The following is a 23,930-nucleotide window of genomic DNA, read 5'->3' as shown; positions in this document are numbered from 1 at the left end:
CAGGTGGGTCTGGAGGATGGATTTTAACTCAGACGCAGAGCTGCTCCCTGTCTCCTGCCAGCCCCTTAGCTAAGTAAACGGGGGAGGCCTGCTTCTGGCCAGATCCCTTCTCCTAGGGCCGGGCTTGCTGAGCCAGACACCTTCTGAGCAGGGCGGGTGGTGAGAAGCAGTGTGGGGGTCTCATGGGGGCTGAGAGTGCCCACCCTTGTCTCAGGTGGACACCGGCTTCTCAGCTCCGGCTGATTGGGAGTGCGGACCAAGCAGGGCCAGGTTTTCTGACTTTTTCAAGTCAAGGGGGACACCCGGAATTTGAATGCATGGTCTTCCTTAAGTTTAGATATTGGCAACCAATTGAAGAATTTTTAAAAGTGGTTCAACAGGCCAAAAACCAAATGGAGCTGAGAGAAAATCTATCTGGCTGGCCAGTGCCTTTTGTGTGAGGGGCCCTCCAAAACCAGGCCTGGCCAGCTGAGAGGACCACAGTGGGTGCATCTTTCCGGACCTTGGGGGAAGTGACTAGGACACAGGCGAGGCACCTGTTTACCTGGGGCTGGTCACCCGGTGCTCCTTCCTTCGCTCTGACCCACTTTCCTTCTGAGATGTTGAGCCCAGAGCTGGCCGGTCTTTGAGGTCCTGCTGGATGAGCCCTGATGCTTAAGCCATCCTTTTAGATGGCTCCTCAGTGATGGAGAACACTTACCCAGTGCCCTGTCTGAGCTGAGGTTCCACCCAGGCCACTTGCTTTCTATACATCATTAGCTCAGGTGACCCTCACGGTGACCCCTATAGGTAATTCCACCTTATGGGTGGGAACTGTGAGCTCCAGCTGGTTAAGACACTTTGCTTAGGGTCTTAGAGCTAGAACCTAGTCTACCCCGGTCCACCTCCAGGGCCTGAGATGTTGAAACATACTCACAGCTCTCTCCCTTTGACATAAACCAGTTCTTAATTCAGCTACTGAAATTTCAGTCTTCCTTTTGTTCAAACCATTTATCTTCTCATGGCCATGCAGAGTCAACATTTGCTGTGCCAGGGCCACATGTCAGGGCCCCTTTTCGCTCTGGGAGAACGGGGGGTGGGTAAGACACAGCCCCTGCCCCCCACCCCCCCAGCAGTCTCGAGGAGCGCAAGTGCCGAGAATGAAGTAATCACAGTGTCCTTGTAATTGGTGATGGGGTGACAGCAGCGAGCTAGGAAAGGAGAGGGTGGTCAGCGTATCTTTGGGAGGCCAGGAAAGGTTTTGAAGAAAAAGTTCTGAGTTGGACTGGGAAGAAGAAATAAAAATTCTCCAAGTGGGCCGGGAAGAGAAGGCACTGGGATTGGCCTGGACAAAAGCAAGGAGGACTTCGAGCATGCCCTCTGCAGTTCCTCTGTGTTTGCCCCGAGCAGCTGGTCTAGAAGGATCTGGCCCTCAGCACCTTCCACAGAAAACCCAGCTCTGCTACTTCCACCACAATGAAAGCGTCTGCCCTCAGGTTGTTGGAAGTGAGCAGTCGCATCTCAGAGGAGGCCCTGAGACGTGCCTTTGTCTGGGGCACAGGGTTGTACCGTGGTTTGGAACTCATCCTCTGGAATCAGGTCCCCTGGGTTCATTACTGTTACCTTGAGGAGGTTGCTTCCTTCTCTGAGCCTCAGTTTCCTACCTGGGAAATGGGGGAGTAGAGTAGCTCCCCTCGGGGTCTCCAGGAGGCCAGGTGCTAAAGCACCACGGTAGCGTAAGTGCCCACAGTGTAGACGGTCACCTTGGGGCCTGGTGTGGGTGTCCACGCAGCCCTTGGTCCCCTGGCGGGCTCGCAGGTAGACAGGCACATTCAGAGGCTGACTGGCTTCTCTGAAGTGTGCAGGGCTGCCGGCTCACGTCCCATGGGATTGAGGTTCAGCTCCTCAGTTGCATCAGCCACATTTCAAGGGATCAGCGGCTGCATGTGGCTAGTGGGCATCACGTTAGACAGTCTGGATGTAGAACATCACTACCATCGTAGAAAGTTCTATGGGGCACTCCTGCCTTAGACAGCCCCTGGGGCCTCGCTGCATCTGGCCCTGGGAGGAGCGCGCTGTGTGCCTGTGATGGGGGTGATGGTGCCTCACATTCCGGAGATGAAACCGCACCACGACTGCCATCTCTGCTTGTCCTTTTTGGCAGCCCTCTGGTTGAAAGTGGCTTCTGTCGCTATGAGCCCAGCCTGAGAGAGGACCTGACACATAGTAGGTGCACACTAATAATCGAGGGACGGGGGCCTGGCACAGTGGGCAAGAGCATGGATACTGGAAGGATCTGGCCCTGGTTCAGCTTCTGGACAGATAGCCTCTCTGTGCCTCAGATCGATGGGAAGGACGCCAGTGACGGCTTCATGGGTTAGCTGTGAGGATTTCTGAGATGAGCCGAGGTGTACAGAGAGCGAAGCACAGTGTCTGCTGCACAGCTAGGTCATGAGATGATCGCCCTTACCATCGCTCGCTGAGTCAACAGGTGAATCCCTGCAAGTCTTCTGTTTCCTTTCTGTAGTGTTAGCCTGGACTTAGAAGAACCGTAATTTCATAGACTATCAGAGCTAGAAGTTAGACGTGTTCCAATCCAACCTCCTCATTTTGTTTTGTTTTATTTAATGTGTTATCTTTTACAGGTTCTCTTTGGTTTAGTTGTATAGCATTAGTTTTTTAAAAACTTTCTTTTAGGGGTGGGGGTTGTTCAGCTTTACTGAGGGATAATTGCCTGGTGGTAAATTGCACATGCTTACAGGGTACATGCAGGGTGAGGAGTTTTGAGGTCTGTGTTCGCCTGGGACATTGTCACTGCAGTAACTGGACGACCAGCATCATCCCCGGATTTCCTCGTGCCCCTTGTGATGCCCACCCCCCAGCCCGCTCCACGGGCAACCACCGGTCTGCTTTCTGCCCCTGTAGATCAGTTTACATGTTCTAGGGTTTCATATAACTGGAATTACAGAGTCTGCTCTTTTTCTGTCTGCCTTCTTTTACTCAACAGATTTATTGAGATTCCTCCATACTGATGTTCATAACAATAGTTCCTTCCTTTTTATTGCCAAGTAGTATTCCATTCTGTAGATGTACCACAATTTCTTCATTCTTTCATATTTGGAAATCTGGGTGGTTACTCACACAGAGAGTTTACAGAAGAAAGCAAAAGTTATTCTTAATACCCCTGGCACAATAATCCCTAATGCAGTTTTTAAAGTCAGTTACAGTGTGTCAGTTTCTGGTGAACAGCACAGTGTCCCAGTCATGCATATACATACATATATTTGTTTTAATATTCTTTTCCATTAAAGGTTATTATAAGATATCGAATATAGTTCCCTGTGCTATACAGAAGAAACTTTTTAGAATCTATTTTATGTACATGTACATTAAAAAAATATTTTATGACTTGATAAAACCTCTACCCGATTGCCAAGTCAAATCTACAAAACAAGAGAGATTTAAAGAATTATCTCTTTTTACCACTGAGTAGCAGTTTTTATTAGTTTTTATCTTATCCTTTTATCTTTTTCTTTCATGTATTTTATTGTGGTATAACATACATAACATCAAATTTACCATCTTAACCGTTTTTAAGTGTACAGTTCAGTGGCGTGAAATACATTCACGTTGTTGCAAACCGTGACCACCGTCCATCTCCAGAACGTTTTCATCTTCCCCAATCCCAGCTGAAGCTCCATCACCATTAAACAACAGCTCTGCATTTCCCCCTCCCCAGCTCTTGGTGTCCTCTTTTCTACTTTCTGTCTCTATGAACCTGACTGCTCTCAGGATCTCTTATTAGTGGAATCATACAGTATTTATCCTTCTGTATCTGACTTCTTTCACTCAGTACAATGTCCTCAAGGGTCATCCATGTAGTAGCGTGTGTCAGAATTTCCTTCCCCTTTAAGACTGAATCATAGTCCATTTTCTGAATAGACCACATTTTGTGTATTCGTCCGTCAGTGGACATTTGGGTTGTTTCCACCTTCTGACTATTGTGAATAATGCCATTAAGGAACAGGGGTGTGCAAATATCTGTTCGAATCCCTGCTTGCTGTTCTTTTGTGTGTATACCCAGAAGCAGGATTGCCCAGCTATACTGTAATTTTATGTTTAATTTTTTCTTTTTTGAGGAACCGTTGTACTATCCTTTCATTTTCAAGTGCATTTGTTTTTTAAATAAAATGAGTTCTAAGCATGTGACAAGGAAATCCACCCATGAGAGAAAGATACGTAGAAAGTAGAATTCTCTCTTTCATTTCCTCCAGTCTCTCTTAAAAGAAATCATTGCCAACAATTCTTGTATATCCTTCCGGGGGAAATACCAACGTTTTCAAGTGTGTCTTTAGTGTGTGTGTATGTAACTGAGTCACATCCCTCATTTCAAGGATGGGGAAACTGAGAGGCTGCACTTGGCTTCTTGCCAGTCCCGAGGATAACGGGAGCTTCAGAAAAGGTTCCCAGATCACTGCGGCCCTCGGTACCCAGATTGCTTGCCCTCTGCACCAGGCTACCCCAGGACCTGCACATCGGCAGACCTGGCGGGGCTCCCTCCAGCCTCCACCCGCTGCACCCTGTGTAATTCCTCCCCAGCACCCTCCCAGGGAGAAGCTCACATTTTCTTGCAGTAATAGTTTGCTCAGAAGCCCTGGGGCATCCTGTGGGGACAGACTGTGCTAACCTACAGGGGGTTTCCGTCTCTCAGCTGGCCTTTCTGATTTAAAGTTGACTGTCAGATGTTACCGATTACATTAGAAATCAGCCATTTGGGCTTGAGTTTTGGAGAAGCTGCTGCCAGATGGGAACTCTTGAGTGTTTTATTCTATATATAGTCTTTATGGCCAACTGACTGAAGTTAGCACGGTTTACTTTAGGAGGTAACTCCTTGGAGCAGAGCACAGTGGGTCAGGCTCCTCGCCCGGGAGAGCATTTAATAAAAGATTGCTGAGGCCAACATCCTGCAGGAAGATCTGGCCTCTGAACGTCTGGGAGAGAGGAAGGGGCACTTTTGGCTACCTTCTCCTTTGTGGCCAGCGACAATCCTGGGAAGTGGTTGAGAATTACATCCATTTAACAGATGAAGCAGTTGGCACTCGGTTAACTTTGCAAGGTGGTCGTGTTAGAGCTGAGATAGGACAGAGGTTTTCCAATTCCTTGTTTCCTATCCTTGGGGTACAAACTAAGTTCCTTGGAGTGTTCTGTGCATGGAAAAATACTGACCAGAAAGTAGAGGGCGGGTGTGGGCCTTAGTCTGAGATTAATAGGACACTGTATAAAGAGCTTGTCGGACTTTGGAGTAAGACTCAGCTTCAGTCCCAGCTCAGCCTCTTACTAGCTCTGTGACCCTGGAGCAATTATCTTATGGTCTCTTGGCCTCAGTTTTCTCACCTGTGAACTGGGGGTATCTCCTTACAGTGTCGTCATGAAGGTGAAAATGAGAATCCAAAAAAGTTAAGGCCAAGAGGGTACCTGGCACTTAATAGATTCTTAACAAACAGCAGGCATTATTGCCTTACCTGAAGGAAAGGAAGACCTTAGCAATGTCTTCCTAGAAATATACCTCGATTAGAAGGAGGCATCTTTGCTAGGCTACTGAGATTTTAGGTTAAATTATGGAGGTGTGTATAAAAAGGGTCACCTTTTGGAAAGTGGCCACTTACTGGTGATCTGGCAGAAGGAAACATCCATTAGGTTTCCCTGCAAGGGCCTGACCTCCTTAAGCACATCTGATGGCCATAATCAGGATTCCAGCGTTTATTGTTTAAGAGGTGATTATAATAGAATGATTAAAAAAAAAAGTACCTTAGAACAAGCAAACACCCATTTGATATGGGCACCGCAGTGTCTGTTTCTGTCTGTCTGTCTCTCTCACACACACACACTCGCATGTATTGTCCCTCCAACACTGTGCCTACTAAATGCTTGCTTAACATTCACCGAACATTTATTGAGTGTCAGCTGTATGCCGTGAAAACTCCTGATAGTTGCGTGGACATTTTGGACCTGCCCTAAATAACACGTCTGTGGAGAAAGGGGCAAAGGAGACAAAAAACAATGCCAATAGTCTGAGTATCACCTCTGTTCTTCTAAAGCCTCAGTTTTTCTGTCTGTGCAATGAGCCCAGCTGGATGTGATGGTCTCTGAATTCTTTGCAGCTCTCTGGTTCTAGAACTCAGCCAAGGTCAGGAATTTCTTTTCCTAGATCTGAGCCCCAGCAGGCTGATGGCTGACGGCTTGTTCAGCCTCCCCCCTCGGGGGCGGCCACTCCAGCATGAGTTGGCACACTCAAATGCTCAAGCTTGGGGCCATCACAGGGGGTCAAGCCATAGACAGAAAGTATGTCATGTCTGGGTTCTGAGGGCTCCCTCATCATTCTACTTGTTTTTAGAGAGGGGATTATGTAGAAGGTGGACTGAGTGCATGGAATTGTAGCTTTCATCCCACGGAAGGCACAGCCTTCCCAATTGGGCTGTGTGTGTTGGGTGGGGGTGAAGGACTTTAAGGGTGTTGGGAGGGGACAGTGAGCCAGCTGAGGGGTTTTGAAAGTCCTTCCCCGGAAGGGAGAGCAGGCTGGTTGTCTTGCACACCGGATTTGAACCTTGATCCTCACTCCTAACCTGCTGTGTGATGTTAATAAGTTTTTTTTACCTCTCTGAGCCTGTGTTTTCCTTATAGAAATACTTATGGTTGTTGTGGGTTGAAGGCCAGCTCATCCTAGTTGGGACTTTCCTGAGTTGAATACTGAGCACCCATGTCCTCAGTCCCAGGCAAACTGGAATGGTGGCCACATTTGTTCCTAGGGCGAAACCAACCAGAGCACAGGGCACATAATAGGTGTCAGGAAATGGGAGCTTGCAGGAGTGAGTATGTACAGCTTGATTGTGTGTGTATGTGTGTGTATTTGTGAGTGCTGGGGGGGGTTGTTTTTGCTCTTCCATCTCTTTTAACCTGCAGACACCTCTGGCGTTTTCCTAAGCCATAGAACTCAGACTTGCAAATTGACGTTTGTAAAACCCAGATCGATTTCTTTTGTCTTTTTTTTTTTTTAAGACAGAAGAAAGATATTTTATCAGACTTTCCTTCGCTGCAGCCTATCGCCGCTTCTTTCGTGGTCTGTAACAATAGTGAGGACTGAAGAACTTGCAAAGTTGGCAGGTCGTTGCCACCTGTGGCTTAAACTGTGTGGGATGTGTCATGATCCCTAAAAATGGAAGCTAGGCATTACTTGAAATTGATCTTGAAAACCTTCAGCAGGTTGGTTCACTGAGGTGGTTTTCACAAGTACCTATGGATCCAACATGGAAAGCCAAGTAGATGTGCTCTAGGTAGTAGTACTGAGAGCTGTTTTCTTACAGAGATACACGTCACTCCACCCTAAACCTTGTCAATGATTCGCTCATGCTCTTTGGATAAGATACAGACTCCTTCATAGGATCCACAGGGACTGCCTCCCCCAGCCTCTACACCAGTCCTCCCACCTCATTGCACACCACTCGCCCTTCCACATTCTAACTTCAGACTTCCTCTGTTTCTTAAGAATTATGTGTGCCTTACCACCTCAGAGCCTTCATTGATGCTGTTCCCTCTGCCTAAAATGCTTATCCTTTCTCCCGTCTCAGACAAATTGATTCTCGCTCTTTCTTTGAAGCCTGGTTTAAATCTTACTTCCTGAAAGAAGCTTCCTGATCCCCCACCCTAGTTGAAGTTCCTGTGTTTTGTGTCCTCTCCACATCCTCCTTTTTGTCAGTTATCACAAACTTAACTAAAGCACCAATTTTGTTATCGGTTGTTTGATATCTGATGTTTGAATCAATCAGTCGCTGCCCTATCTCTTTATAGCTTATGTGTTCATTGAAAAGGTGACAATTGTCAAATTTTACAGGTATAGTAAGAAGCTAGAGAGCAGAGTGTTCAAGAGCAGGGGGTCTAGAGTCAGATCTCCTGGATTTGGTTGAATTCTGAATCCAGCGCCTTGCAGCTGTGTGACTTTGGGCATGCTGCATAACCTCTCTGAGCCCAGTTCCCTCATCTGTAAATTAGAGCTAATAATAGCCCCACCCTTATAGGGTAGATGTGAAGATTTAGTGAGTTAATACACATCAGTGGCTTAGAATAATGCCCGGCCGTTGTACATATTGGCTGGTGGTTGCTGTTACCATTCATTCTACTGCTAGTAGCAGTAATCCTCTTGGGAAATGTAGCCAGCTAGCTTAAGACAATATTGAAGGAGAGACTGTTAATTGTTTGTGCCACATTATGAGTTTGTTTTATTAGCAAGGTGTGCGATCATAGAGGAGCTGTTTAAAGCCTCAGTCTCCTCATCTGTAAATGGGGTCTGTGCGACGTACTCAGCGTTACCTACCCACGGAGTTGGTGGGAGAATTCAGAAAGGTGGGGCTACGGACGGCCAAGCCCTGGCACACAGCAGGTGCTTGGTGACATTTAGTGGCCCAAGCATGCTGAGAAGCTCGCTGGTGGCTCCTCAGAGAGCACAAGCAGGGATGCCTGAGCTGTGCTGGGGCTCGGAGGAGCTGGAATGTCAGTCCGGGCTCCCACAACAGCCCTTCAGGGAGAGGGCTGCTTCTCTGTGATTTGAAACAAAACAAAATGAAAAATAATGATGGATGATCCAAGGTGCTGGTTTTATATGGCAGCTAACGAGATAGCAGGACAAGTAATTGGAGAGTGCACTGCTAACAGACACAATAAATATAGCTGTGATTATATGTTAGCAGTTCGCAAATGGCTCGTAGGGCAGTGAGTATGCATGAGGTCAAGAATGTGTTAGAAAACAGACATTGTTTAGGTATGTTGCAGCCTTCCAATCTCGCCCACACTTTTATTTAAAAGAAACACTTATTTGATGATTATTATGAACCAGACGTTGTTTTAAGTGCTTTATAGATTTTAATGCAGTCACTCCTGGGAGGGAGGTCTTATTATTATCCTTATTTCACATATGAGGAAACTGAGGCACTAAGATGGTACGTAAGTTACTCAAGGTCAAACAGAGCATTGGGCGGAGCCAGCATCCAGGTGCAGGTAATCTGATACAAGAGTCATGTCCTCGACCACTGCTCTGTGCGGAAGTCACGTGGGAGAATATGATGAATGGAAGTAGATAATTAAATGCAAAATACCCACTTTCCCCTTGAATGGGCCAGACCAGCTGTCCTTGGTCCTGATATCCGCAGGTCTCTCCAGTAATGGTAGTTGCCCAGTGAATTCCAGAATACTGGTGTCGGGAGAATGTTAGCCCTCGACTCAGTGGAGGCTGTACAATGTCTTCTCTCTACCTTTGACACTGTGCCCGCCCCGCTTCACGCCCCCTCCCCAAACTGATTTTCTTTAAAGCGGTTAGAATGTGTGAGTAGTTTACCCTACCTGCAGAAAGCAGGGTCTTAATTAGCCTTAATTTTTGAAGTCTGCCGCTGTAAACTGTGTTGAGAAGATTGAAAAGATTAGTGCACTAGTAATAAGATAATTGTCCCTGAGAAATGCTGTTAGCATGTAAACACAGTTAGTGCGTGAAATCAGAACGGCTGTAGTATTTCCCCCTTTTGGTGTTTAAAGATGCTCCTGCATGAATAATTATAACTAAACGCAAAGTGCAGAAAGGAAATTCTGCATGTCTTTATTCTTTCTTGCTCATCTCACAGCTCAGAAATAAAAGTCGGCTGAGTGGAATCTCTCCCGATGCTGGCTCCCCCACCCCCAGTGGCCATCTGAAATTAGGACCAGGAGTTAGGTGGCTCAGGGGAATCCCCCCAAATTAAGCATGGTAGGCAGATAAAATCCACAGATCCCACTGCAGCTTTTTAGCAGGGCTTTGGATGCAAGAGACCACATATACGTGCATGTGAATGCTCACAAATGTTTGCATGTGTGCACACACACACATACATGCACACACACTCATATACAGAGCTACAGAAAAATGGTCATGGCTACATACAGCAGAAGCAGATGCAGTAAACCTCAGTCTACCTTTTTAGACCTAGAAAAGCTGCAAGAAAATACGCTGCACCTGCCCCGACTCTGAGGCTTGCCTTGTTTCTGGTGAGCTTTTGTATCCTTGGATACAATGGGTACGTACTTGCATTTGACAGCATCATGTCTTCTCAACAGCCCATATGCTGCACAGCATGTATGTCACATATGCTGGGGGTCCCATAAAGACGAGCTCTCTGCTTCCTCGTCTCAGACTTTAGCCAACCGGTGGGTTGAGCTCATCTGCTTCTGTTCAGTCTTTCATGTGTCCAAGGGTGCTCTTTGTCTTCACTTGAAGTCGGGAAAAGATCCTACAATTCTTAAGCGGCCTGGGTTCTGAGCATACTTCTCTTAGAATTCGAACCCAATAAGACTTGAGGTTTGGTTGATTTTGATTGAGCAGGAATTTGCCCAGTGCTGTCTGCGTGGCAGGCCTCGGACTTCGTCAAACATAAACACAGAGGAGATCATTATCTTGGAAAACAGGAGGGAGTGAGGGAGCAGAGGAGCCCCACACATGCTCATGGGCGTGGACTCTGCTCGTGACCCCGGGGTCCTGGGTGTGTTCACACACTCTTCTTGAGTTAAATATTGGACTTTGTAGCCATATTTGTTTTACAACCAGCCTATGGCACGTACCCTGTACTTCTCTCCAACCCCAGGGCCTCTTTGAGACTGTTTGGACTTGATAAACGAGAGATTGCAAACTCCAGTGTCCACAGCAGCCTTAGTGAGGGAAGCCTGTCCGGGGGCCAGTGGCAAACTGGAGGGCACATGCCTCATCTGAGAGGGACAGCCTCTTCCCAGATGCACGCAGTCAGTGCCTTACGGAAGTGATGGATTCTCGTTGCCAGGTCTTCTGATTTTCCAAGAAATGCCAGAACTTTGTTTACCTGAAACCTCTCGAATGTTGAGTGTTGGTGTCACACGCAGCATTTTTCTTTTTGAAAACTTTGCACAGGCCAAGCAAAGCACACCTGGGCTGACTACTGCCTGTCAGCTCCCAGTCTGCTGTTTGCTACCGTGCAGTAGACCCTCAGGGAGGATGCTCTCAAAGCACTGCAGAGCAGAGGCTGCTGCCGGGTCGTCAGCGATGAGTCCCACCGTATCATGAGTTTGGGCAACTTGAGACCCGCAGACTTGCACTTGCATCCTGCTTCTCTGGGAACATCCTTTCTCATCCTGCCCCGCCCCCTCTGCACAGATGTCTCAATGAAGTTCGTGGGAAAAGAGCACTTACTATCCTGAATAGATCCTACAGTTATGCCAAACATGTCACGCGTGTGAGTGAGGGTTCCCCCCCCACCCCAGCCCCCGTGCAGAAAAGCCTGGAAATCAAAGGGGACCATTGTTGGCTCTGGGTCAGCCGGGCAGGACTGAGCGCAGTGGTCGTCTCCTGGGTGCTGATTATCAGCTTGCTTGGGGATCTCAGGCTCTTGCCTGACCTTGGCACAGGGTCCGGCAAATTTGGCTTTCTGGGTGTAGAATGGGTCGTTTCAGAAACAAAGCCATTGAGACCGAGTCGAGGAGCGGACTCTATTCACTGCTGAAAGGAACTCATTGTGCAGAATCGGTGTGCCCCTCCAGACCCCCTTCCTCTGGCCTCCTCCTCCTCCTCCCATTCCCCCAGCTGGGGCTTTGTCAGCGGGCCCCGTAGGATGCTCTGTCCCAGGCTTCGTGCTTTCTTCCCATGTTCCCATCTGGGCAGAAGGAGGGCTGGGCTCAGAGCCCCCGCGCACGTTCTTGGCTCCTTGAGCCAACTCTGTTGTCGTGGGTGATGAGAGCGCTTCCTTCCGGGAGGGCTAGGAACAAACAGCCAGTTCACAGGCAGCTGTGTGAGGCGGCCGTGCAGGAAGCGAGGAAACAGTGGGCGCTAATGACCTCTTCCTGTTCTGTGCTCTGCACCGGAGCCTCCCCACCCCCAGCCTGATGGCCATCGCTCCCCGGAAGGGTCAAGACCATTGAGCTCCAGCTAGAGGCTCGTAAAGGAATGGACAGCAGTGCTCACCTTACTTGGGCATCGTTAGAGCGTTCCTCTTTTTCCTCTCACGTCCTAGCATCCTGAACTTTTCTTTCTTGGGACTAGGGGTGAGCGTGGGGTCACGTTGAATAAGTCATCCAGTGGGTAAGATGGTAACTTCCTTTGGCGGGGGCGGGAATAAAGTACGGTAACTAAGAGATAAGAGGTCACAAACTCAAATGCTTTGGGGGCCAGAGCAGGTGGGCAGGGTAGGGGCCGTGGCTAAGAGGAGGGTGTGTGTCCATCTTAAGGAGGCAGCAGCTACCCAGCTCCAGCTGCAGCCATACCAGCCTGCATACCCACTTGGCCGGATCTTCTAACATTTTAAGAAAAGCCAGAAATCTGGGTATTGTGAAATCACCCAATTTGTAAGTGTTGGCAGCTGTTTTTTGTTTTGTTTTGTTTTGTTTTCAATGTTGTGCACTATGTAGGTCAGACCATACCGCATCCGAGTATTTTGGTTACTTTTTTTGAACTTCTTTGAAGAGATGAAGGTTAAATGGGCCTGGCTCCTGTGGCTCTTGGGCAAGTCTTGTAACCTTTCTGAGCCTCGGTTTCTTCCTCTGTAAACTAGGAATCCTACAGGAAATCTATGGTCAGGAAACAGTGGCAAATATATCACTTCATCAAGAGCATCTCCTAATAGAAGAACATAATGTAAAATCACCTGTTTCCAGCCTTTCTGGCCGTCCTGTAGGAGCCGCTCCATGAGGGTGGAATGAGGATTTACTGAAATAACACACATACGTTGCTGAACAGGGTGTTTCTTAAGGACCTGAATGACAGCTGTCACATCATAGTGTCACATCATCACCATCACGAGCATTAAGAAATACAGGGGAGGCTGGGGAGGCTGGAAGGAGGCACTGAGTCCCCTGGTCCCCCACTCCTCTGAGACCTCCTGACGTTGACCCTGACTTTCATCATAGAAAGTCTCTGCCCGTCTGTCTCCTGCAGGCTCACCTGCCAAACCTCTATCTCTCTTCCAGCTTAGGAGGGAGGTTCCCTGTTCCGAGGCTCAGCCTAGAGCTGGGGATACACTCCCTGCATCCTCTGTAAAGCTCTCCACTCCATCCATCACCCGGTGCCTGCATCCTGGGCTCGGTTCTCCCCCATGGCTTGAATCAGCAGTTCTGTGTGTGGCCTCCTGGAAACATTCCAGACGTGAAACACTGCTGCATCACAGTTTTCCCAGAGCTGGGATATGCTGTCTTTTGAACAATAGATGTCCTGATTAGAGGCTCTGGTGAGAGAGCCGGAGAAGAGGAAATGAAGAAAAGGCGGGGAAGGACGCACAGAGAAATTTGTTTTGGCAAAGAGGGATGAATCCAGGATTTTGTATCAAGAAACTTGGATTCTAGACTGGGTTTTGCTATAAACTGTGTGTAGCCCTTGGGAAATCACTTGCCAGCTTGGATCTGCTGTGCCTCACCAGAAAATGATGGGTTTGATTCAGGTCAGGGCAGGAAATGTGTTTCATCTCACTGGAAACAGGAGTCTATGGGTAGGGCTGCTCGAAGGGCTGAATTGAGAATTTGAGGCCGAGTCATTGCGTAGTAACATCCACCTTGGGCACCATATGGGGAAGTCGCTGCTCATCTACCCTGCATTTCTAAGTGTCTTTCTGGCATTCAGAGTCCTGGCTTCTGAGGCTTAAATCTTTCAGCTGTTTCCCCGTGGAATGGAGGACCCACCCAGCAGTCCCAGAAACGCAGGACAGAGCACAGTGTCTTTGGAACTCTGGACGGTGTCTCCAGGACACTAGGCAACACTGGCTCCAGTTGGGCCACCTGCCATCTTGGTGACCACAGCAAATGGGTGTCAGATTGGTAGGTGCTGTGGCCTGTGCCTGGGGAAAGTTAATCGGTGGGCTGAGCTGGAGATGCGGCTTGTGTTCTGAGCTTCAGGAAGGCTTGTGTCCATGCGGAGCCCCGATGGCCAGTTTCAGAAGGATGTGGAGCCCTGGACGGTCTACAAGCACCTCTTGTCTGGTTGAGTTCAGTGGAGGCTGCGTTTCTCAGTTGCCTCTTGGCACGTGGAAGGCATGTCTTGTTTCTGGTCTGAAATGCCTCTGAGCTGTGAAAAACAGAACACTTTAAAGTGATGGTGATTGTCCTCCAAGAGGAGCTAACATTCGCGCTGGGCGGCTCGACACCAGGACTGAGCCAGGCTCTGATACACCAGCTCAGTCAGTCTCCACAGCGACCGTCGAGATGGGTGTTGTTCTTGCTGCTGTTGTTGTTGTTGTTATTATTATAATAATAAGTTAAGTAATTACCCTGAAGACACATAGCAAGGAAATGGGAAGATCTGGTATTAGGAGCATGTGATCCAATTCCCTGCTCCATAAGGCTTCCCAGTGGCAGCAACTCATGGAACCATGAACTGTAAGTTAGTGATTCCAATTTACAATGTGGTTGTACCACTGGGAAGCACTGCAGTGTAGTGGTTCAGACGTGCAGCGTCAGGAGTGGGGCTGTCTAGGTCCAAACTCCGGCTCTGCTGCTTATTAATGAATACTTCTGAGCAAATGACTTCCACTCTGAGCCTCAATTGCACCATCTGTAAAATGGGTCTATTAATACCTACCAATAATATGTATTAATAAGCCAAGAGTTCTTGTGAGGTTTTAATGAGATGGTTCTTACAACCCACTTATTACAATGTCTTGCATTTAATATGAGCCCAGTGTTAGCTATTCATCTGATTATTGTTAATATTGATCAGCCACATGACCCTAGCATGAATAAGGGAGGAGGTGACAAATACAGTTGCGTGTGGTAGCCAGGCAGCAGCCATAGGGCTGGGAGCTTTGCCATCTGTCAGGAATGCATGTCCAGTGTTTCAGGCAGGTGTGTTTAAAACCTTGTAGTTCTGAGAATTGTAATTCTAGGTGCTGTGTAAAGAATGACAAGCCTCTGGAGGCACATACAGAACAAAGGTTATGTACAGTGGTTTAGATTTTTGGTAACCTTTTGTATTCCGAGGTATACGCACCAACCTGGAGAAGCACTAAAATCATTGCCGAGTTTCCACGCATCTCTGGTTGTTCACAGCTTCCCAGGCTGGGGGTGATTAACTACTGACTCCGAGGGCTGAAGCTGCATTTTGAGGTCCTGTTGCTCATTTCTGGGGTCTGGACTAAAATATGTGGAGGAGATGCAGAAGAGCAAAGAGACCTCTCAACTTTTAAAACTTTTACTACAAAATATAGATGGATAGACAGACAGCAAGGAAATTCCACCCAGTTTTAAGGGCCTAACTGTATCTGTCACCATCTCACCGAAGCAATGAGAGTCCCCTTCCCTCTCTGTGGGTTTCTTTTTTGCTCCCTCGAGTCCTGTTTGGAGGTGAGTTGGCATTTTCCAACAAGGTGAGTGCTTTGTGGTTCTGGCCAGCGTTCCTATTCTGAGGGCAGCCTTTCTCGGAGAACAAGAGGCGTTCTGTGTGGTTGGCATCCTTCCCTCATCGCCAGGGCCGCCCGCCATACACGTGCCCCACCTTCGTCTCTAGAGCCATTGACCGCGAGATAAGCTCTCCGTGAGATCCCCTGACGTCTAGATAGAAAGCCCCATTGTGTGGGCCCCTTGATGGCTGTGACCGGTTCCCAAAACGGGGTTGAGAAGTGGTCACACATCCCTGGGGAGGGAATGCTGAGGAAAGAAGGTGGTGATGGGGTTTCTGGGGCAGGAGGGATACCTTCACCATTTAAGAAAGGAAGAGACAAGAACAACGTTGCACCCTGGTATAGACTGAATGTGTGTCCCTCCAAAATTCAGATGTTGAAATCCCAACTCCCAGTGGGGACGGTATTAGGAGGCAGGGCCTGTGGGAGGTGATTAGGTCACGAAGGAGGAGCCCCCATGAGTGGGATTAGTGCCCTTGTAAAAGGGACCCCCTAGTGCTCCCTCGTCCCTTCTGCCATGTGAGGACACAGCACAAAGACAGCCATCTATGAACCAGGTAGCTCTCACCAGACACCACATCTGCCTGCACCTTGACCTTGGACTCTCAGTCTTCAAAACTGTGAGCAGTAAATGTCTGTTATTGCTAAGCCACTCAGGCTGTGACAGCAGCGAACAGACTAAGACACACCCATCGTGAAATACCCTGGGGGGTGCGGAGCCTGAGCACCAGTGTCCCAGGCATGTGTCTGATGCTCGGTGGCTGGCTGGGTAGCAGAGGCTGGGGTCTTAGTAGGAATTCTTGCTTTCCTGCTTGCTGTCCTCACCTTCGCTGTTTTCAGCCTTATGTTTGTCACCCGGGATATAGTACAGGGATTCTCAGGCCTCAGGCTACAAAAAGCTCCCCAAGGGGTGTTTTTAAACAATGCAGATTTTTTAGATCCTTGCCCAGAGATCCTGATTCAGTAAGTTCCTTCTGTGAGAAACACCAGGATTTTGGTTAAGGGGCCAGTTTCTGGCAAGTTACAAAGCTGAGCACCCATCCTGGCTCCGTCTCTGATCAAACCTGTGTGTTTGAGCAGGTGGTCCTGCCGGAGCATCAGTTATCTAATCTGTACAATGGGAGCCTGACACTTCGCTTGGCAGGGCTGCTGGTAGTTCACGTGCTTGGCACAAAGTGAGCATTCAAAACAAAGTGAGTAAACGTACCCATTTCACTGCTGCCCCCTGGGATCTGCCCGGGTACCTGCAGTAACTCTCAGTTCAGAAGAACTGTGGTTGAGCAGGGTTCCGTGTGGAGGGGTATGTCTTACCCTTCTTAGGCCTGGAAGAAGAAAACAAAGTGAAGATTATTTCTGAGCTTTTAACCAGGGACCAGACATTTTAAATACCTGGTTTTATTTATGTTCGCGACAACCTGCGATCTCAGTGGTATCTTCCCACTTTCAAAACAAGGAGGTGACTGTTGGTCTGAGTTTGCAGGAGACCGCCCAGGTGTACACCTGTTAAGCTGGTGTAATTGTCATCGGTGCTCCTTGTGACGTACAGAAGTGCCAGACCATACATTCTATGCTTCACTGTTTTGTGCTGTGGGAGAATTCAGACCCACCTGCTTACATCACGTAAATGAGAAAGGGAGCGCTCGGAGAAGCTGCGACGTCCGGCCTTGGTCACTCGTCCACGTGGTGGTTACCTGCTGACTCGTCAAGCCCACTGCTTGGGAACATGACTGTGTTTGGAGACAGGGCCTTGGAGGGCGTGAGCAGGTTAAAACAAGGCCTTTAGGGTGGGCCCTAATCCAGTCTGACTGGTGTCTTTGTAAGAAGAGGAAATTTGGACACACAGGGTCACCCAGTTTCTCATGCACGGAGGAAAGAGACTTCATGAGAACACAGCGAGGGGGCGGCCATCTGCGGGTGGGGAGAGAGGCCTCAGAAGACAACAACCCTGTTGGCACCTTGATCTTGGACTTTCAGCTCTCAGAATTGTGAGAACATGAATTATCTGTTGTGTAAGCCACCCAGTCTGTGGCATTTTGTTACGGCAGACTGAGCAGACTGAAAACAGTGGTTATGCATGATTTGAACCCAGAGCTGACCCCAAACCTGCACTGTTTTCCAGCGAATGATCTTTCTTTGCCCTGTGCCAGGCCTGTAGTGCAGGCGACAGCATCCGCCTCGGTCTCCGGCTTGGCAGACGTACTCAGCTTCCGCTGGGTGGCCCAGTGAGCTGGCCTCTCCAGCAGGCAGGGGTGCTGAGGTTTTGATCCCATGAAGAGCTCGTTGCATTTCCCAAGGCGCCTGGTGTTGGACGGCGCTGGGGGTGTGGCGCAGACTCCAGAGGGTGGACGCTTCCTACTGCTGTGACCAGTCAGGGCTTTCCAGACCAGCCATCTGCAGCATCAACCTAGGGGGGGGTCTGTGCTGTAGGGACCCGTTGTCTGTTTGCTAACTTGAGGGGCCCCAGTGGGGAGATGGGCTCTGACGGTTTGAGTCACAGGATTGTCACCTCTACAGCAAAGCCGTCACTTAACACCCAAGAGCAGACACGACCTTATGATATCTTCAAAGCTAAGGAAGAGAACGCCCCTTCCAAAGGCTGAGACTTACTTGGGGCTCAGCCCGACCAGGGAGGCCAGAAATGTTTGATGCACGCCGGGAATGGTAATGAGCAAATTCCTCCTCCTCTCTCCCCTTTCTTTATGGAAGCTTAATTGCTTGTTAAAATTAGGCCTTTGGCCTTGATGGGCTCAGAAGCATCTGAGCCTGGCTTCCTGGGCTTACAAGCAAGACTCAAGGTGCAGGCAAGTCTCATTTCTCCAAGACCTTGTGATCAGGCTCCCGCCTCTTCTTTACACAGTTAGCTCTGGGAATAGAAGGGCAAACAGGGTGGCTTGAAACTCATTTCTCTCGCCCTCATGGTGCCAGCCAGGCATAGTGTGGGCTGCTGAGCTGGAACAGGGGAATGTGCGTGGATGGGTTTGGCGAACTCCGCATGGTTCCCGCAGTGGCACAGCGACCGCGTTCGGTTTTCGTTGTGGCAGATGTGCTCATTTCGGTCAACCACATCCACTGCGTTTCTTAAAAATGCAGATGCTGGAAAGGGTTCCAGTAGTTGTTAAGGTGGTTCCTTTTATTTGCCGGGAGCATTCTCCCTTTTGATAGACATCATCCAGATGACAAGATGACTTTGTCTAAAGTGAGACTATACTCTGTGATAGAGCTACTGTGAAATAGTGGGACACAGACTTCTTTTTTTTTTTTTTTCCTTTATTGAAGTACAGTCAGTTACAATGTGTCAATTTGTGGTGTACAGCATAATGGCTCAGTCATACATACACATACATATATTTGTTTTCATATTCTTTTTCATTAAAGATATTGAACATAGTTCCCCGAGAGCACAGACTTCTTGAGTGCAGGGTGCTAGGATCGAATCCCATGTCAGCCTTATCTCTGTAACCTTGGACAGGTTATTCAACCTCTCTGATCATCAGTTTCCCCATCTCTATAATGGGAACAATAGTAGTTACCTACCATAGCGTTATTACAAGGGGTAACTGTGGAATGATGTGCGTATAGAGGTTAAGCCAGTGTCTGGAACATGGCAGGAACTTAACAAAGTATCAGCCATTACTTAACCAGTAACTTAGTAAGTTACTAGTTATTACTAGTATTCATGACTTTGCTAAACCTTGATCAAGTAACGTGCCTATGGGATAAGGTTTAGAATAAACCAGAGGAATGAGAACAGTTTGTATCTCAGGGCAAGAGGATTCTGAGTGATGGCATCTAAATAAATTCAGAAGGACTGGTTTATTTAGGAAAGAGGGCTGAAGGCTAACTCAGCTAGTATAAGAGCCTAATGGTCAAGTATTTCTTTGCTTGGTGTCATGTACATCTCCTGTAGGGCCCAGCACATAGTAGGTCCTCAATAAATGGTAGCTATTTGTCGTAGTTATTACAGGTTCCTGCGACGTAACTGCAGCCCAGGGAGGGTACATATGATTTTGTTTCCAAGGCTGGACTATTGTTACACTACATTTTGGTTCTGTCAAGGTCAGTCTTTGGAGAGTCTGTCTGCCACAATGGTGCTGTATAATGAATCAACCTGAAACTCAGTGGCTTGAAACAACAAACATATATTCCCTGTGTGTGTGAAGGTTGTCTGGGGGTTGGCTGATCTAGGCTGGGCTCAGCTTCAAGCTGCAGACTGGATCTGGGTCTGCTGCGAGTGTCTCTCATCTTCCTCGGATCAGCAGGCTACCTGGGGCACATTCTTCTTGCGCTGATGGCAAAAACACGAGAGGTCGTGCTCAATCATGCAAGCATGTTTTCAAGCATCTACTAAGTTATAACTCCTCACCTCCCATTGGACAAAGCAAGTCACATGAGCAAGCCAAGGTTAAGGGATGAGGAAGCACACTCTGCGAAGAAATGCAAGATCACATGACCAGAGGGTGTGGATCTAGGGAGTGGTGAAAACAAAGGCCTCTGATTCCATCTACCCAGTTCCCCAATTGACTTCTCGAATTTAGTCACTGCAGGAGGTAATCTGAAAGGGCTTTCCTTGCTTTAGGTGGTTCCCTGGTTCCTGGTACCCACCCCGCATTAAGATTCTAAAAGCACTCCACTGTAGCATCTGAGCACGTTGCAAATTCCCCTTTGGTCTCTGGGAGCCTTTCCTCTGACAGACAGGAATTTACTCTACTGTAAACCAAGGAGTCCCAATTTAGACAGACACCATGGATTAGGCAGACAGCATCATTGACCCGGTTCCACTTCGTTAGCCCTTCCAATTAAGGAGGATTTTGCTGAAAGTGAGACCTCACAGATACACTGTCATACCTTGAATCCTCTGGACTGAGCGTTTGTAGGAGAGTCTTCTATTTCCAGTGTGCACAGGGAGAGGGGAGCAAATTTTTGTTAACAGGTGAATCCTGAGTGTTAATGACGTGGCCATTATGTGAGTCCTTTGTCTTCTTCCTGGCTAGGTAACGAACATACCGAATAGGTAGCCTCTTTGCTTTTGTCTTTCAGAAGCTTTTTAACAAACGTTAGACCCCTGACCCTGTGCCGATAGGATCTCTGATCTTGGAACACTAAATAAAGAGCTGGTGCGACACTGTAGCCGAGGATCGGGCTCTTGGTTTTGTCAGCGCGGTTGTCTGAGGTTTCCTGTGGTTTCCCAGGGAAGGTCTTTTCCAGGGAAGTTGTTCCTAGGGGCTCAGGATGGCATTCTTCCCTCTCCACCCCCGTGGGGTTCTGAGCAGTGAAGCATGAGCCCCAAACAATAGCCAAATGGGCTGTGAAGTACAACTTAATTAATTTGGGCAGGCACCCAACACCCCAGGCAGTGCTTGGCTGGGACCTGGCTTTGAGAATGAGGCTAATGTCTGAGTCTGGGCAGCAGCTTCTTTATCTTCCAGTCAAATTCTGGGTGGTGGGGTCTGAGGGGAGAGACGGACAGACAGACAGACACACACACACAGACTGACGCTGGGTGGAAGGCAAGCTTGTGTGCTCTCACTCACTGATCAGCACGCCTGGGATCTGACCCCCGCTGCCCGTCCCAGACCAGGAGGACGGCCTTGCCTCCCGAGGACAGAGTGGACCCTGCCCAGTGTGCATGCCTGACATGGAGAAACAGGAAGTACAGGGTCTCCCCCCGAATATGAGTGATAAAGGAGCTGGCTGCAGAGGGGGTGCTCTGTGAAGGATGGCAAAAATAATGAGCCGTGCTCAAAAACAGTGGCTCAGTGAGAAAAGCCGCTGCTTTCCCCCTGGGAAGGAGCTAGTAAGGGTTTAAAGACAGAGGCCTGAGTATTTCTTTCAGGACTTCTCCAAGTTCCCTTACGGGCCGAGGCCACAGTGTGGGTCCGAGGGGGCGAAGGTGCCCCTCAGTACCTTCCTGCGTGGAGGACTGTTCACTGCCTGGTGGAACATGAAAGTTAGAGTGAGACGTTCTCTTAGCAACAACCTTTGAGCTGCACCTTTGGAGAAATGCTGGGGATTGGATTCAGAACTGGAATCGGGGGAGAGGATTCCCTCATCTTGAAGGAAGGGTCAGAACTGAGCAGAACGCAGAATGTTCCTGGAGTCAGACCTCTTACGCTCATTACAGTTAAGCCCCAAGGAGGAGTGATCGAGGCAGTGATCTCATCGGGGTAGGGGTTTAAGGTGTTCCACTTTCCCTACACTTCCTTTTTTTTTTTTTTAAATTGTGGGAAGAAGACATCACATGAAATCTTCTCTCTTAATAGAATTGTAAGTGCGCAGTACAGTAGTGCTCACTGCAGTATGACCGACACTTTGTGCCCATTGAAAGGCAGCTCCCTCCAACCCCAGCTGACCACCCTGCTTCTGCCTGCTTCTGTGAGAGTTGGACCTGTGGACACCTCGTGTAAATGGGCTTGTGAAACCTACACCCCCGTGATCACTGCAGCCATGCTCGTAATAGCCAAAACACAGAAACAGTCTATATGTCCACTGACAGATGAACAGATAAAGAAAATGTATTATGTGTGTGCACAATGGAATATGATTCAGCCTTAAAACAGGGAGGAAATCCTGCCATTTGTGACAACATGGATGAACCTCGAGGACATTATGCTAAGCCGGTCACAGAAGGACAAATGCCTACGCTTCCTTTTTATTCACAGCATAGGCCAGAGGCTGGGGCTGATTTGGATGACTTCCTGGATGCCTGTGCTGGAAAATCTGCTTGGATAAAGCCAAGCTTCCAACTGATTTTGCACTTCGGGTCCCTAAAAATCATGCCCATTCTTTGTAAGAGGCAGCTTGAGATTACTTTCCCAGAATCAGGAATCCAAGATGATTAAGTCCAGAGCTGACATAGTGCAGACAGAAATAGCCTTCATGTGCCCAGTTTCCTGTTTTTTTTGGAATCCATTCGCCGAAAACTGCGACCTCCTCCCCATCCGTCTGCCCTGTACCCAACCCGCCCCGACCCGAGCTGAGTTCATGTTTAATGACCCGAGACATTACCGCCGAGGATTTCCAGTCAATTGGCTTTTTGTAGCCAGTGAATGAATAGGACTTTCTCTGGCCTCCTCTGAAAGGAGGCTGCCCCAGCCCATTGGAATGTGCTACGCAAACCGAGAATTAAGCTCTTCTTTTCCTCGGCCTCTGTCTCATTCCTTCCCTCGTTCTTTCCAAGATTAGACACAACGTGATGGCCTTGCCCCTAATGGGGAACATATATTCTCTCAGGTTTATTTCTAATCCTCTTATGACCCACCTTCTCCTTCACATTGATGATTTAGACACACTTTGAGGTGTTCATTGAGGGGGCTTTGTTTCTTCTTCACACGTCATTGTTCTGCATCACGTCTCCACGTGGGCACCCCCTGTACCCCTTCATGAAAGGTTTGAGCCTCTTTAATCATCTGGGTGTGGAAGGAGGTATTAGTGGGGACATTGGGCCAGGCTGTCCTCCCATCATGTGGAATGGGGGTGACAGAGTGGGGCCACCCTCTCCGTGCAGCGCTGGAGCACAGAGAGCTGTAGCTTTGTTTTAAATGATGCTGGGATAGTCGGTTCCGTTTCCCCCACTGCTCACGTGTGTTTTCTTGTTTCTTCCTGCAGGACCCACAGCCAAGTCCTGTGATCACCCTGGAGACCCAGGTCAGTACCTTCCCATGGTCTTTGTCACTTTCTTCGTTCTGATGCTCTTGGACCAGCTCTCCAGGAAGCGTTTTAATGCATTGTCTTGGCTCCAGGGATGTGTGCGTGCACACACGTGTGTGTACACAGCCAATTATGTGTGCGTGTGCGCGCACTGTGCCTGCAGGTGTCTGAAAGCACCGTGGGGAGAACCAGACCCATTTCTTTTGAGCTTTCCTCTGCCCTTTGCCTCCATGCAGCGATGAGGATGTGAACGCAGAGGGAGCCCGGAGACAGAGAGGAGCCGTGCAGAGGGGGCGGTTGCTCTTTTACGTCTTGGATTCGGAGAGCTTTCTCTCCCTGGCAGTGAGTTGCGTCCCTGTGTCCGCTTGCACGCTGGGCCGTTCTGAGGGGTCTGCATCAGAGTGGCGTTGCCGTGTGGGGCAGGTGACCGGTAGGCCTGGTAAGGAGGGCATGGCCCTTACTCTCCACTTCCTGCCTTCCTGGGAGATGGGACAGCGGGGCAGCTGTGGGTCCAGCAGACCCAGGTGGAGCCCCTGGTCGGCGTCTTCTGGCCCTGAGAGGTCGCTTAACCCTCAACCTCCGTCTTCCCACCTGGAATGTTGTTATCACAGTGACAGTGCCTGCCCTGCAGGGTTGTGGCGAGAATGGCAGGAAATGGAGTCTGTAGAGTCACCGGTACGTACCCAGGGCTTGTGGGTGTTAGCTTTTAGACCAACAGAACTGTTACTTTCCTGACGAGACTTGCAGGGGCTGTGTGTGTGGGCTGACCATCTCCTTGTCTCTGTGGGTTGGTAGGACAGTAAAGAAACGAGAGAGGATGGACTCCACCCAGCCCCCACGGCCAACAGGGTATCAGATAGGCAGACACATCAGCATTTCCAG

At 48.8% G+C, this 23,930-nt stretch overlaps 1 protein-coding gene across 1 annotated transcript in view; it reads left to right on the top strand.

Annotated features, from left to right (window-relative positions):
* The window catches only part of XYLT1 (xylosyltransferase 1), a 292,269-nt gene that overhangs the window by 64,778 nt on the left and 203,561 nt on the right, over positions 1–23,930 (top strand). Inside the window, exon 2 of the mRNA XM_074346282.1 lies at positions 23,007–23,045. Coding sequence (XP_074202383.1) covers positions 23,007–23,045 — 39 coding nt within the window. The remainder of the gene's footprint in view (positions 1–23,006; positions 23,046–23,930) is intronic.

The sequence above is a fragment of the Camelus bactrianus genome, chromosome 18 (genome assembly GCF_048773025.1).
Source record: "Camelus bactrianus isolate YW-2024 breed Bactrian camel chromosome 18, ASM4877302v1, whole genome shotgun sequence".
NCBI classification, from domain to species: Eukaryota; Metazoa; Chordata; class Mammalia; order Artiodactyla; family Camelidae; genus Camelus; species Camelus bactrianus.
Note: the sequence above shows the minus strand (reverse complement) of the source record. Positions and strands in the feature narration are given on the sequence as shown.